The following is a 16,987-nucleotide window of genomic DNA, read 5'->3' as shown; positions in this document are numbered from 1 at the left end:
TGGAGCTCGTCTCGTGTGGCCTTTGTCTGCACTTGAAGCCCACATGACAACTCGACTTCCTGCCTCTCTGTCAGGCACAATGCAGCCTGTCAGGACGGTCGGCTCTGTTAGAGGAGCATCAGTCACGCTGACTCTCTTTTCATCTCACCGATCTTCATTTCTCAGCCTCTTTATCCCTCCTCCATCTTCAAGTCCTTTACTTGTCTCCCACATTGAGTGTCTGCGCCTCTATTTGGATCTCGTTTGGGGCACAAAATATACACTGATCAGGCAAAAAGATCCAAACAATGATCGTTACGTTACAACCTCCGTCTGTCCGTCCAAACGCTGTTGCAGACCAAATAAAAACAATCATGGCCTCCCGAGCCACTCCACAAAACACTCAGGATTTTCCAAAGAACGTGACAAGGAGGTCAAGGTGTCAGCCCGGTGTCCTACTTTCTAATAACCCAATCTGATCGTGCATCTGTGGGACGAGCCAGAACACGCCAGATCCGTGGAACCACCTCCCCGGCACCAGACGTGCCTCGACAGGTCGTTCCCGGAGGACTGACAGCCTGGAGAGACGGTCGCCAAACAAGTGACCAAAGCTGAAGACGTCGTTCTAACATTTGCAAGTGTGAAACAACTAGAAAGCCGCGGCTGTGCTGACTAACAGGTCAGGTGTTTTTTTCTGCCCAAACTGTAACGCAACGTTTCAACAGATTTTTCTCATATTTATTTCGGCTCAAACAGCTCAAACAAATCGTCGATTAATCCATTAGATTAGATTTTCCCTGCAAAACCATTCCCTGGTTGCGTCTGCACCGATGTGACGATTCGTTTTTAATTATCTTTATTCATTTTTTTTGCTATTTCAAGGTTTCGACAGATATTAACTCTTCGCTCTGTCCCACTCGCTCACCGCTTACAGTTGACGATCGATCGTTCGATTTTGCCATAAAATTATACAGAAATTGATGTTTTGTAAATTCATTTTGACGTATATTGTTAAATAGGTGCACGACGAGACCACAGATGTGATTTTATGCGCTGAATTTTGTTTTACGTCGACGAAATAATAAGCAGATTTATCTCTAATGAAAATAATCATCAGCTGTAGTCTTATATTAAACTTATACATGAGGAATAATCTAATTATATAATAAATAATAGTACTTTTGAGTCCTTACGGTACTTGCGTAACCTTTTCCATGCAGGATTTATACTTGTAATAGAATATTTGTACCTCTACCTAATTAAAGGATCTGATTAACTCCGCAATGGTCAGTTCTGATTGGCGCTGACCGTCCTTGTGACTCATGGATTGGATCCATCTTGTTTGAATATTAATTTATACATTAATTTATTTATTTCCATTGGGTCTGTTTTGGATCAGTGTCTGAAAAAACTTTAACAAATGGCAAAAAGTCAATTTTACACTCTGATTTCCGTCTGAATGTCCCGTTAAGAGGGAACTGTTCAACATTAACTCTTCGTCCTCTCACAGCTCTTTCGTTCTTCTTCTTTGGTAAAGATGAGCGTAATGTCTGACGTCATATTATTTTATGCTCTCTGGGTAATAAATGCTCATTAATCAACCTCCTCCCTGACACGTAGTGCTGCTGATGTGCACGTCTGCATCACTTTTTTCTACTTCTTGTCCACGTCGACTGTATTAAAACACCAGCACAGCTGCTGTTCCTGCTCCCACATTGCTCAGTATAACAAATGAACACCTGCAGCCTTCACCTCCTCCTCCTCCTCCTCCTCCTCCTCCTCCTCCTCCTCCTCCTCTGCCTCCTCCTCCCTATAGAATAGACCTCCTTTTCTGGCAGTCCTGACTTTTCTGGGTCATCTCTCCAGCTCAGAAGCTCACCAGAGACCTTTTCTCTCCTCCTCTCCGGTCTCCCCTCGTTCTCCTCCATAACTCATATCGTTTGACGTCGCCCTCCGTGCATCCGTCTCTGCCTCGTCGTCGGGTATTAAACATTATTGTGGCCGCGGTCGCAGCGACCCCGCAGGTAGAAATCACTTCACTGCCCTTTTTTTTTTTATTTCTGTCATTAAGATTTTCATTAAAAACACAACTCATTAGATTAACTTTGCCGTCTTCCGTTCGTCCTTCCTGTGCTTGGCCTCTGTTTGACTCCGCAGCAGGAATGGAGGCCGGGAGATGGAGTGATTGTACGATGACAGGAAGGAGGGGAAGGATAAAAGACGAGGGTAACGAGCGAGGAGGGGGAAAAGAGTCCTACTGAGCCATTCTAATTTTTCAATTCTCACTTCCTCCCTCCCTCCCTCCCCCTGCTGTCATTTCACCTCCATCACTCTTCTCTCCATCCTTTTCCTATCCCTCCATCTACTCTGACTCCTGGTTGATATATGATTGATGCTGCTTTCTTCTCGCCACATCTACTCCTTTCTCTCTCTTTCTCTCTCCTCCCTCCACCTCAGCTCCAACATCCATCATCCGCCTTCCTCTTCATCCCTCCTTTTTTCCGATCCGTCCTCTGATTCGTCGAAGGGCTAATGTTCCCAATCCGCCCACAATCACTGACATCTCATTTACCACGACGACGTCGTATGACCCGGTGCGCACTCACACTTCTACACATGACGCCGTCATTCATGAGTCCATAAATCATCACCTTACCTTCGAAACAAACTTGATCCTCGTTCTAATCTTTGACCACAAGCGAAAAAGGTTTAGTCCTAAATTAGCAAGGGGCTGAAAACGAAATCATCACTTTGGAAGATTTCCCTCATTTTTCTCTTCCTGTGAGAACATTTGGTCCCTACGAGCAGAGAATTACAGCAGCAGCAGAGTCTCACACAAAGAAATATAGACTCAATTAGTCTCCCTGAGCAGCAGCAGCAGCAGCGCCTGTTCAGTTTCTATATTAGAGAATTATTTTTTTCTCCACCTGATTAATGGAAAGATCAGAACGAACAAGGAAAAAGAAAAATCCTTCCTAAATCACTTCAACTATAAGAACAGGTTACTGGAAACGTACCTGTGCTTTCTGTTCTGTACTTGTGTTCGGCTACGATAACGTGAACGTACAAGTTAATTTCGAGAATTTGATTCTTGAAAAATAAGTAGCAGTACGGCAACTACAATAACTATGTTACGAGTGAGTATAACAGAAATATACGGAGGCATTAACGTATGATTGTTATTTTTGTACATGCAGCCCCGTCGACAAAAATAAGTATTGGCATTGTACGTTGCTTTTAAGCTCGTCGCAAGGATATAATGTTAGCAGTCCAAGGTTAATATTTGTACCAAATGCACTTTATCATGTTCATTTTATATGACATATTAACAACTCACCACACTGGATATTTTTAAGACAAACTAGAGTCGTTTCCAGACAGTTTTGTGGCGTCAAAACAGACTAGAATTGACTTGAGGTGTCCTTAACTTCTTCTATTTTGGGTCTCTACTCGAAAAGTACATGCCCATAATTAACAGAGTGCTTCTCTGCAACTACAAGGTTTATTTGAATAATTAAGGTGTGGTAATAAAGGGAAAACTTATGACGTCACTGGGTCTGAGTAAATTCAATCGCCACACAGCATAAAAGAAAGACTTTATTTTTCCGGGGAAAAGTATTGCAATTTTAGAATGAATATCCCCGAGAAATTATGCAATTGTGGCTCCAAATCTATCGCTCACCTTCACAAAATATCTGAATATTGTCAACTTTCATGCTAATAAAAGTGAATCAAAACTAAATTATAGAGGTAGAAGAGTGTAACAGAAAAAATTCAACCTGAACAAATATAAACTTCCAACACAAAGAAACGTCCAGTTTTAATTCGTATCTGTGGTGTTGCAAATATACTTAGCTAAAATTTATTTTGGTGATTGGGTTGGTTTCATACACGCAGACGTCATGAGTGTCTCAACCCTAACTGAGTCCAAACCTCCACACAGCACTGTGACAACATAACAATGAACATAAAGAAAAATAAAGTTCCAACATTCATCCACAGTTTGCAGGAAGCTACCATGCATACAACATTTATCCTGCCGGCGGCATCGGTGCATGAAGTCTGCAGCAGCCAGCGGTACACGGAGGGTTGATGAACCGCATAAATCACTGTGTAAACACAGCGAGAGGACCGACTCCTCAGCAAGTACGTTAAGTGACACAAATCAGTGCGCTGGCAGTCGATCTGAGCGGGTCAACAGGTTCAGCTGAACTGAGACAATGACGCTCATCTCAAAACAGCAGCAGCGGTGAGACGTGCCCTTCAAGGAAATCAACTGTCATTAGAGCCCAGTGTGTCCAAAGATAGTCAATTTTAATCATTTTATCGTAAGCACCGACTGTGATACAGAACCCTACATTGTGAAATATTCAATACATATTGTTTTTTGTTTTTTTACCCACTTAGATTGAAATTTCTCACGTGCAGAACGATCTGAAGCGTACCTCATTTCTCGCAGCCCTGATTCGGCTTTCGGCTTTAACAGACGGATGATTCGTCATCTTAATTATGAAACCGTTGGAATAATAAACTGACATCTGCGTTTCATTGTGGTTAGTGAACGGCAGTGATTGTATATTGTAAAGATATATGTCCACCTTCAAAGGTAAGTAACCTTTTAAAATCCAGAGGCAGGTGAGGTGAGGTCAGCAGATTTTTACTCTTTACTGTCTGATTGGTAGAAAAAGCATTTCTTTCTCTTTGACCTGAATTTCGATTTTTTTGTTATTCTTCTCTGTTCTCATGTCTCCCCAGATGAAGCAGACAGGACACACACACACACACACACACACACACACACACTTATGTATGTGTTATCTAGCAGCTCAGGTGTCATATTTCGCTGCTCGTGGTGGCAGACTGACAGCTGAGCGCCGATTCTTCTGCATTAAACAGCGAATGTAAAACATGAAAAATAAGATGCTCGCACGGTGACTCATCGATTCTCCCATCTTATCGCCGTAAACATACATTTGTCTTAAAGGAGTAACCTTCTACTGCAGATATAATGTCCTTTATTCTCATATCATACAGCAATATCACTTTTTCTTTTATAAAATATTCAGAGTGGTTAATATTCAGTAGAGGGAGTCCGGTTCATTCCTATGAAAGCTGCTCTGTGGTGTTCTGGAGCCCAAAAAGCTCGTCTTCCCGGCTTTGAAAACACTCAGATCACCAAGCGAGCCGGCTAACTTCCAACTGAATGGGGACGAAATAATTTAATCGTGCCTCTCTTGTAGACTTTCCAAATGTTATTGGACTGAATGGCTCAAATTGTGACACTGAAACGAGTCATTTTCAATTCTCGTGTTTAAAAAAAAACACATAAAACTGCTAATTTTGGTGGAAAAGCGGCATAAGTGCTCTACTTTCTATTTGTATTGCTTCACTTGATGCTTTGCTGCCTCCCTGCTCTGTCAGTGAAACATACCGAATTAAACTGGAAGTGAAAGAATGAAACAAAGAGAGCGAGGTGGGCGGGACAAAAGAGAGAGAGAGTGAAAACAGCATGGAAAACGATTAAAAGACAATTTAAGGTGGAAAGGCAGAGTTAACCTGCAAACAGGATTGTAAAAACAGCGGGGTCGAAGAGAGAGAGCGAGAGCCTGATGGAGAGACATTGAGACGAAAAGGGGAGAGAGAGAGAGAGAATTAACCTGCAATCAGGCCTCTATTTAGCTGCAGTCAGCCACAATCAGCAGCCATATTAGCATTTAATTAGACTGAGAGCCACAAACCACGGCCTGCCGCTTCGCTCTGATTACCTCACACACTGCCTTCGTATCTATCAGAGTGTGTGTGTGTATAAAAGTGCAAGTGGGAAAAACCTATATTTCTGAATGCATGAGTGCTCACACAAATATTTCTTCTCCGTGTGAAAGCAGGTGTACAGTACAGTTCACACTGCCGTCACAGGTGAATGTGGGATGGTGTGTTTTCTCACAGAAGATGTCAAAGGGGGAACAAAAGAGCAGGTTGGAAATCTGTTTTCTGGATGTAAACAAATTCACACCTTCACACAGGTGATGTTCCCAGCATGCTGCCCTTCATCACAATGTTCTTGGTTGGCGTCATTCACACACACACACACACACACACACACGTTGGAAGCAGGTGATTGTGTGAACTAGGTGAGGATCTGTATGAATTTCAAGTGCCCCTAAAACGCCACTGGAATTTTCCAGAAAGTTTGTTAAATTCACAAACATGCTGTATGATAACAGACCCAATACTTTATAATATGCGTCTCTATTCCAGATGCATCTATTCAGCGAAGTAGAAACAAAACGTAGCTACTTTTTTATCAACATTTTAAGGTGAATTTTACATTTAAAATATTGAAACTGAGCTCCTCAGAAGTCAAATCAAGCTGTTTAAAGAAGATTTGATTTCTCATTTAATAAAACTTAAGAGTCTGCACCCATAATAGTTGTTTATTTTAACTGAAATTAAGCACAGTGTTGTCTGGGAGCTCAGCGGATACATTTATCATGAAAAAAATATGACCTCATGGTGGAGCTACAAAGAAAAGTCAGAGGGAGACGTTCTCCTGGTTTATAATAAAGAAACGAGAGAGAGAAGATTTCACCGCTGTTACTGTACATTAGACCACATTCAGATCAAATGCACGTCCTCCCAAACGTCTGAATGAAAGTGGTACGTTTTGGCTGCAGTGGTGCTGAAAATAACAGGAAATGCAACCTGACATCTCGTTGTGTTTGCCAATTACGTAAGCTGTCAATATAATGTGCCACGAGTATTCGCTCAGTTTGGCTTTGTGCACCACAATCACTGTGGACCCGGCACGCTTAACCTGCAGTACACTAGCAGACGCATGAGCCGCGCACGGGGCACCAATATCATTGCTAACAGAGGAGAACACAACATTTGAAATCACTCAGTTTTAGTCTAGTACTGCAGTTTAAAACCGACGTAATGATGTCCCTCATATCCTGTTTTTTTAGACAGAGCAGCTTCTCCTTTTGCTATAACTCAGCAGCTAACTACTGCGATGCCTGATTCTGTCTAAATGCAGCCTTACGTTCGGAAACAAGCATCTACAGTGAAGGAGCTGCAAACATGTAACACAAACTCCATCAGACCTTATAGGACCAGTGAGCACCACTTGCTGCTAAAAGCCACGAGTAATAATAATAATTGATGGTCGCTACACGCATAGTAATAATCTTGTGGGCATTTTTATGACTTTCTTACATAAGTGCAGGAGAGAGGAGAGAGAATGAGAGAAGACAGAGATGAGGAATGTCATGCAGCAAAGGTCCCTGGTGGGATGTGAACCAGGAGGCGGCTGTTCACGCTTGGTGATTAAACTCCTCGGCCACCAGAGCGCAGAAAGGACAACTCAGTGAGAGCTGAAGATTACAGAGCTGTCAGCCTGTGGTTTTTCGGAGCACCTTAACCCCAGGGAAGTCTGCATTATGTGGAGGGAAGAGCTTTTAAATGGCACAGGTAAGATATTGACTTTCACCAGGGTGAATCAAGCAGCAGTGTTATCTGTGATCGTTACAGGCCGTCGATGAGAGTACAGGACGAATAATCTGTTAACACACGTCAATGTGTCAACACTAATGTGCTTAAAAAACAGGTCACACTTCAGTGTTTTCTCCTCAAATTCTTCCTTTCTTAGCTTTTTGTCTGATTTCACAAAAGCAATTAGTTTCTCACGACCGTGTGTCTAGCTGTGAAGCAGCAGGTAGAAACGGTGTGCAAGGTATTTCTAAAAATGAGCTGCCGTCTCAGAAGTTGAGATTAAGCGGCTGCAAGTGTTGGATTGGATTAACTTTTATTTGCTGTAACAATAACTACAGCAGGTTGTTTCTGCCAAGCAAACAATTTAGTATCATGGTATAATGTCCCAGCTGTTCCAACAAGCTCCAACTATGTGAAAGACATCCCAAGAGACATGACGGACCACGCTGCAGCTGTTTGCTCCCTTTTTATACTGATAATAACAAAATGTAGAGCAGCATTTAAACTCCTGATATTACAGTAAAAATGTCCTAAAGGGTGAAGGTTTTCGATATAACCCAAGAAGCCATGACTAAGTTGATTTGTGAGGGTGCAAAGGGTAAAAAAAAACTGTTCAGCCAACTTCACTTTTTGGGTTTTTGCCTGTCCTTTATTGTGTTATGAAGCATTTTGGTGCACGTAAAAGGTCAAAAGTCCACACCAAAGGGAGAAAACTCTGCTTCTACAATGTCTGAAACGCCTGGTTTGGAGTTGAGCCTTTTACTTCCATAAAGTATGTATGTCACTATGCAACAGGTATCGCAGAAATATATATTTTTATATGTTTATTATAGACTCCAGTCAGCCAGCAGATAAACAATTGCTACTGCTGTGGCCACGTTATTTTAGATCACACTACCTTTCTTGCGCAACTCTTAACAAAAGGTTGAGCAGAGACAGGAAGTCTCACTCTGTCGTTAAAGCAGAGTGTACAAGATAAAATGAATATAAAAAGAATGTGTTTTTTGGAAAATTAAGTATGTAAAGTGCATGATATGAGCTCTCTAACAACATGTCTGTGTGCGCAGTTATGTTTCCTTTAGGCCCACCCTAAAAGATTCTGTAGGATCAGATAATTTTTAACAAGTTGAACCCACATGTTGTGTAGTCCAGGTAAGTGTTATTACCTGTACTAGCTGCCATTTGTCATGTTAGCTGGCTTCAGACATCTGAATCAATCTGTTCAGAAGATTGTGACCTATTTAACACTAGCTAACACGTTCCAGAGATCCTCTTATTTAAAAAGTCAGTCTACCTTTATCCTTCCAATAAACCTTCTTTTGAACTATGGAAAAATCAATCCAGCGCTACGGTTTTCCAGACGAGATTAGTGCGAAATCAGGAGGAATGTAGCAATAACGTGAATTACATCATCTCATGTATCCGATCCAACTGACAATCTCATCATATGAACACCTGACGTAACCACACAGGTGAGCACAGGTTCTCTCTCATCTACATTAACATCACATATAAAAAAAACATGCATCAATCTCAGTCTAATCTTGTTCTTTCCACTTTGATTTTAAATACAAAATACATGATTAGCTTATTAAATATCATAAAAGTCCCCACAGATGTTCACAGATGTTTTCAGTTTCGTTGCTGACACCAACTCAGGTTATAAATGTGTAAAGCTCCACTTGGATTTTAAAAAGGAGGCCATCACGAACAATGATCTCATTCTGAAAACTCACATGAGATCCCCCGAAGTCATGGAAAGATCTTATCGTGTCGCATGTGACGATAACTTGTGTGTACAGGATTAACAAAATAAAATAGGTCATCTTTCAGAACAGCAAGAAAAGGCTCCGTAATTTCACAAAATGGGCCAATTTTTGTAAATACTACTCTATTTTACTTTGTTTAAATATGTACACTGTAGTAGTGAAGTCATGTGTATTTCTACCACAGCCTCAAGTTGCTTTACAAACAAAGGTAGAAGAAAACGAGGTCAACAGAACAGCAGACGGTAGTTACCTGCAGACGTACAGTAGCTGAGGTGGGAGGTGCAGGTTACCTTTTCAGAATCAAGGGCTTTCAATCTTTGTCAACTTAAAATGCAGAATCGAAACTCATCCCAAGGTTTTTTTGGTGTTTGTGGATTAAGAAGGGCAAAAAGGAGCCACCTCAGTTTCTTAGTTTATTGGGCATCATGAAGTTCTGGGACATCGAGTCTTTACTGGAGATTTTTACTGGATCACTTCTTCAGCCACTGAGTCTGCTCGGATCAATTGTTGTTTCAGATGTGAAACGGACACTGGCATCAAACTAAAACTCTCGTCACTGACTGTTTATAACCAAAATCCCTCTCAGACTAAATACAGCACATGCAGTATATAATGGACTGGATGGATTTAACCATTTGGACATCAGCCCTGTGATGTTTATCAGAGGGATACGTAAATGTCGGCAGTGTTATCAAGGCTGCAGCTAGCAAAATATTTCCACTATCATTCAATATATGTCTAGTTCATTTTCAAATACTGGATAAATCATTCACTATAGAAAAATTGGAGAGGGCTGAAAAGGACAATAACAATTCAACCAACAGTCTAAATACCAAGCATTTTAAACTTAAATGACATAAAGGCAGCAGTGATCACATCTGAGAAGCTGAACCAAGAGAATATTTGGTATTCTTAGTTGATAAATGACTTTTAAACCATTGATCGATTATGATAAACGTTGACTGAATGGTAGAATCATTTATTAGATGGACTAGTTAAACCACAGGATCAGACTGGAGCTAACATTTTATTATTCAATGTTTAATATAATTTAAAATGTGCATTTATTACATTAACAAACGTAAACAGTGACAGAGGCTTGCACATGTTGGAGGGTGATTCACTGAGTCGCTCCTCTGAGCCAGCACAGATTTACATAACACACTGACTGACTGACTGACTGACGTGTGGATGGAAACATCAGTTTTCCAGCAGACAGGTGACAAACAACATGTGTCCCAATCAATCTTACTGTGTCTGTGAGTGTGTGTGTGTCATTCCCACTTACCTCCATCATCCTCATCGAAGGAGTTCATGCAGGGGAAGTAGATGGCGAGGGCCTCGAAGGACGCCGACAGGCTGATGCGGCTCTGCGATCTCTCCATGTACAGGCCCGCCGTCGGGCCCGGGTCGGCCGGCTTGGCCAAGCGCGGCTGGGCATTCTTCACGCGGAGTACGGCTCGCGGCGTCTTGGATGGCTGTCAGCTGCCCCCGAGGCAGATCCACCTCACCCCGAAAAAAGAAGAGTAGAGCAAGAACCCCCGAGGTGCACACACCGAAGGAAATCGGTGCAACAACTTACTTTCAGCAAGTGGCAGCAGGAGTGTTGCTTTGTTTGTGTTTGTTAGACAAAATGAAAGCTCCAGCGGTGCGATATCATCCTTGTGAAGTGAGATATCTCTCGTTTGGTTGCTCACGTTTGATGAGGTTAAGTGTCCTTATAAATAATACCTTTGTTTATGCTTTCTCAATGACTGAACGTCTATCTGTGGTGGTGCGTAGAAGAGTCGAATCTCTCTCTTCCTGTCATTTCTGCTCTAGTTTCTGGATCCTTGTTTTGCTTCCATTCCGAGGCAGAAGAAGCTGGTGTACATCCTCCTCTTCATCCCCCTTTTGTCCTCAGAAGTCCACGTGACAGTCTGATGGACCTGTTGTTGTCTGGTTGTGAGTCTTCACGCTGATAAAACTTGATCTCACACAGTTTGTTTCACAGAACGACAAAAGAAAAACTCCCTGAACTCTGCACCGTGCATGTCAATCTGACATCCTCCTCCTGCTTGTGCATTCACAGCTCGAATTACCTGGTCTCCTTCTTCCTCTTCTTCTTCTTCCGATCCCGGTGGAGGAAGGAGGATGGGAGGAGACGCTGGTGGTCGGGGTGATGTTGACGCCCAGCTTGAAACGTGTTGCTTTTTCCCACGACTGAATCAAAGCTTTTCGCCTCTGCTGCTCAGCGCTGTCATGTCCCCCCGGTGCTCTGACAGAGCAAAAAGCTTTTCCTCTCTTTCACCCAGATAAACTGAGTTTCAAAACCCAGGAGACGTCGGCTGCAATCAGCTTCGTTTCCGAGCCCAGATCAGCTGGGAGAGCATCAGTTGCAGCAGCAATTTCGACTGTGGTGGTGGCGGGGGGGCGGCAATCTGTTGCTTCTGCATTGATCTGAACTGTATCACTGTTAATGTTCTGCAACGTTGTGATGCTGTGATGCTGTGAGGATTCGTCTCTCGTCCTCCGTCGGTCCTGTGTCCGCTGCGTTGCCGTGCAGATGCTCCACTGGCTGTCTGCTCCTGAGACGGGAGAGGACGGAGAGCGAGAGAGCGAGAGAGAGATGATGAGAGAGAATCACAGAGAGCGAGAGAGAGAGAGAGAGAGAGAGAGGCTGTGCTGTTTAACAGCTTGTGTCTGACTGAACTCATTCACTGACGAGCTGCAGGGAGAGCGAGCGAGGGAGAGAGCAGGGGGGAAAGAGAGGGAGGAGGGGGAACAGAGGGGATGGAGAGCAGACTGTTGCTGGCAGCCCGACCAATCACAACGCGGATGAGGGAATATGGGCGTGATTTGGGGGGAGAGTGGAGGTAATGCAACGCAGGATAAGTTTGCAGCCTCTCTCTCTCCATCTCTCTCTCTCTCTCTCTCTCTTCCTCCTTGTGTGTCTCAAACATCAACACATGATCAGAAATGCATGGATCAAAGTCTAGAAGGAGAGGTGATCCAATGTTGGATGACGCCCCTTCTGTATTTTTGTTGGGAGGTGGAATATTTGACTGGTTGTGTTTTGTCGGGGTGAAACTAAAGCAATGACTAAAAAGGAGAGGCAAAGACAAAATGACTGGCGATGTATGAGAAAAGAGAGATCTATAAAAGAGATCGGAGGTAGCAACGTTTGTGTTGGCAGACCAGTGTCGTGGTGGCAACAAGCTGCCATAATAAAATTTTGGGAAGCAGCATTAGTGGTTTTCCATCCAACAACATGACGTTTACTCGTTCATGACATGTTGAATGTCTGCTGGTTTTAACTAACTACAGTTAAGAGCATAAAGTGGTGGAAGTGTTCAGATCCATCGTATCATAGGTCATACCACCGCGAAAAAATACTGAAATTAAAATGTAACATTTCTGCATTAAAATTCCTAGAAATTACTAAAACCTTTGTTACACATTTGTGGAGTTGTGTACATATTATCCTAAATGTTTCAAACAATATTCAAACCAAGAGAAATCTGTAATTTAATTTAAGGTGACGGTGCGTTTCGTGTGGTCGCGTATCGCTTTAACTTGCAGAGAAACACCAGATGATGTAGGCGAACATAACCAAAATATAACGTGAATTAAAACGTTGATACCTTGTCTGTAAACATTTTTTGCTGGACATACGTGGTTATCGTTCATCTCCGACGATCCTACGCTACTTCATGATGTCATCAAACTACGCCTCTTATTTTCTTTGTTTTGATTGAGAGACTTGAGAAGATTAAATTGCTTAATGTGCATTAAGAAGTAAAAGTATTACCTATTAAATGTAAACAAGTAGCCATGCAGCACAATCACTTCTCGTCACTGTTTTGTAATTTGATGATGATCCCTGATGCATTTTTAATGTTGTAGCTGACGGCAAGTGTGAGTGTTATTTTAAATAATTTACGTGCATTTGATAGTTACGACACAACAATGCATCATACTTTATCAACCAACCAGTTGTTTTTTGTAATACCTCACAACTGTGATGCAGTACTTAGTCGGGATCTCTTTACAAATCTGAGTGATGGCAGAGATTCAATCGACTGACACTGTTTTTACACGAGCTGCATGAGAAGTTTACAACAAAAACATTATTTTTTGTGTATTGATTATTTCCCCCCTTTACACCTGCTGCAGCTCCGTATGCCCGCAGTGAAAACAGATATCCTGCCGTGAATCTGGGGAGTTTTCATCAATCTTTGCAAGAAACTTCACATCGTGTTTAAACAGCAGGATATCTGTGTTTTTCTGAGCGGCTGCCTGTAGATGTTTCACTTCACAGGAGCCCCAGAGGGAATAAAGTACATACATCAGTTTTCACATTTTATCGACCATGTCTCAAATTGTCGATTTAGATTTCTTTCAACTTAAAAAGAGTAAGTGGCGTCTTACCTCTTGTGCCAAATACCACATTTTAGCTGAATACAGTTGGGTTTTTTTCTTCTAAGGTCATAAAACGTTGATGTTTTTGGTTGAGTTATTTCCTGTTTTAATTTGTAGTTCTCTCCTCATGTGTCAAGGTTTAATTTCCACCTCCTCCCTTTGTCTGTTATCTCACCCTTTTTCTACGTACACCAGTCTACACCAACGGTATGAAAACACAAACGCAGTCAGTCAAGCACCGGTCCGACAGTTGCACCCTGCCCTGACCTCGCCGCTTCCCGGGAAACGGCGAGGTCAGGGCAGGGTGTCGCCGTAAAGCCACCTAGCCACTTTCGGCTCAAGCCTTTCCAAGTCGACGTAGAGTCGGTTGTGGCGCCAATACCCATGTATGCGTGGACAAGGAGCCAGCAAATAAAACCCTCGTTCATCTACGGGAGAGGATTCGGATCTGACTGGTGAAAAATGACTTAACAGATTCACTACGAACACACTGACGGTATTTTTTTCTTTCACCTTTTATTCAAGCTCGTATGTACGCGTGTGATTTTACTCTTTCATTCCCTCCCTCGTTCTCACCTCGTCATCCTCGCGTCTCTTCACGTCTTTGTCGCCACGTTGTGCACTCCTCTCCCTCTGTTCTTCTGCGTCTTGTTTTTCAGTGAAGCAGAGAGGAGAAGCAGAGAGGAGATGGGCTGTGTAATCACCGGAGCTTCACAGGGCTCCATTCATCTCTCTGCTTCTATAGATAGAAGCCATAGGGGACACACACACAGACACACACATAATGAAAACAAACACACTGCACAGGTTGAGACACATGTGCAGAGTAAAGTTGTCTTATCACGGCGCTACCACGTTTAACAGGAGTCAACAGCCGTGCGAGCAGCTCTGTGAATGTCACAGTGGGCCGTCAACATGCTAACACTATCAACATGGCAAAATAAAGTGCTGATGTAATGTTTACTGTGTTCACCATCTTGGAATAATCTGCACCATAACAGGCAATTAGTCTCTTACCTGTTAATGTTTTACAGTTAACACCAATAACATTACCGCCTTATCAGTGACATTAACCTACAGCTGAACTCTTAACAATTTAATTAAATAATAAAACATTTTCTCGTCCATTAACATGTTAGTTTAACTTACCGGATGTAGACTGTTGGTATGAAACCGGTCACTGGGCGTCGATTAGCTAATTTCTTCCGCTTGGCCACTGAAACAACAACCTCCAAGCTCCAAACCTTCACGCTGAAACTGGTAAGTTGCTCTAACACTAAACTGTTCGCTAATGGTACGAACATAACAAGCTAGCAGCTGTTACCTATTATTTGCAGGGATCACAGCGGCCTGTGTGTGAACCAGGTTTCCCACTTCTTCATCGGTGGGGGCACCATCGTGAAACGACGGCTCAAACAATTAGGACATGCAAACAAGACTGAGGGATTTTCTTTTCCTTGATACCAGAATGAGAATCGGTAAAAAAAACAGACTTTTCTCCAGAGCTGACACGGTGCTGTGGCTATACAGGACTGATATAACGTTAGTTTAATACCGTTAACGTTAACTTCTCAATACAACACATCAACAATAATCAACATCAAAAAAGCTAACTTCAAGTGAAACTCTCACCAAAAAGCAACCAAGGTTTTATTTGCGATTGAATATGAGTCAAACCTTTGTGTAAAAGCATATTTACGACGAAAGAGGCACTTTTAAGATTTACCGTAGTTTCGTTTTCGGGCAAGTAATTTTCAATGGGAGTGCTACGGGCACTTTTTTTAAAACACTAAGAAGGCTCGACACAACATGAAACTTTGCTCGTAGTATCACCAGGGTCTCTACACATGAACACGAGCATTGAGAACTTTGCTTGTGTACGCAGAGTTTACTAAAAATAAAGTTTTTGAACTTCTCACCGTAGGAGCTGGATCTCCGGCGCGTTACCATCATGGCAGACAAAAAGTGTCGATCCCCGAGTGCAACCTAACAGTCAGGAGAGTCATGGTGGACCACACCTCAAGCCTGCCTGTTAGGCCGCACTCAGGGATCGACACTTTTTGTCTGCCATGATGGTAACGCGCCGGAGATCCAGCTCCTACGGTGAGAAGTTCAAAAACTTTATTTTTAGTAAACTCTACATACACAAACAATTTTCTGCATAAACAAACAATTTTGATGCTAGCGTAAAAAGTGCCCGTAGCACTCCCATTGAAAATTAGCTTGCCCAAAACGAAACTACGGTAAATCTTAAAAGTGCCTCTTTCGTTGTAATTATGCCTTTAAACAAAGGTCTCATATTCAATCACAAATACAGCCTCTGTTGCTTTTTGGCGAGAGTTTCACTTTAAGAAGAATAAAATTGCCTCATATCTACACGTGTGAGTAATTATTTCAGTTCACTCATTATTCCACAGTTGCCACATTTAGCTACAACTGTCTGATGTTGGTGTGTTGCTGCACCTTGCAAATGGTTTTGCTTAGAAACTATCAAATGTCAAAGATGTCTTTTCACTTGGCAGCATGCTTGTCGTGCCAAGATCTAATGGTGCTGGTGATCGGCTGTCTCAAGGCATGTAGGAGAAACACTAAGCATGAAATTGGTAATCGAAGGTAAGGTGTTGGTGCCGGAATACATTTTTTTTAACGATACCCAGCCTGACAGGTGAGTCGCCATGATGTTTTGGTCACAGTGTTCGACCGACCAGGAGACTGACATCACTGTAGAGCCATAAAACTTTGCACTGAAACCATGAAGCACTATTGTTGTTGCATTTTTTCTTACTCCACGTATTCCATTCAGCAAATACCGAAAAAGAAAAAAACATATCGAGGCAACAATTCAGAAATATTAAGCAGCAAATGAATCCTGTTATTTGTTAAAACTACCTGTTCAACCCTGTACAAACATCCTTTTTTTTTGCTCTGGGACTGTAAAACCTTTTACTCACTGGCCTTTTTATATCATGGTTGTCTTATTTTGGCCTCCCAGTGTTCGTGTTTGTGTAACTTTCAGTCGGCAGCCTTTGTAAAAGGCTCTTTACACTGCGATGCTTCCGTCCTTGTGTGCTCTGCTGAGTCTACTGTGGCCAGTGAAGTGCACTGGTATCGTGTTGACAAGCGTTCGGCCGCTCGCTGTGAGCATGCTGTCCAAGCACACCTTATCACAGGAGCATTGACCTTTTACTACAAGTACCTGCCTCCGTCTCCGTCTCCGCCTTTTTCATGTCCCTGCCTGTCTCTCTGCCTCCATCTGCTCCTCTGTCAGACTATCCGTCTTCTTCTTTCGCGTCTCCATTTGTCTTCTTTCTGCTATCATCAGCTGTCCTTACGCGTCTGCTTGTGTT

The 16,987-nt window shown here is 42.5% G+C and overlaps 1 protein-coding gene across 1 annotated transcript in view; it reads right to left on the bottom strand.

Annotated features, from left to right (window-relative positions):
* rims4 (regulating synaptic membrane exocytosis 4) overlaps positions 1-11,989 on the bottom strand; it is a 66,601-nt gene extending 54,612 nt beyond the window's left edge. Inside the window, exon 1 of the mRNA XM_030419201.1 lies at positions 10,528-11,989. Coding sequence (XP_030275061.1) covers positions 10,528-10,624 — 97 coding nt within the window. The 5' untranslated portion in view covers positions 10,625-11,989. The remainder of the gene's footprint in view (positions 1-10,527) is intronic.
* Between the last annotated feature and the right edge of the window lie 4,998 nt (positions 11,990-16,987).

Source organism: Sparus aurata, chromosome 6 (assembly GCF_900880675.1).
Source record: "Sparus aurata chromosome 6, fSpaAur1.1, whole genome shotgun sequence".
Lineage (NCBI taxonomy): Eukaryota > Metazoa > Chordata > Actinopteri > Spariformes > Sparidae > Sparus > Sparus aurata.
This window is presented reverse-complemented; position numbering and strand designations above follow the sequence as displayed.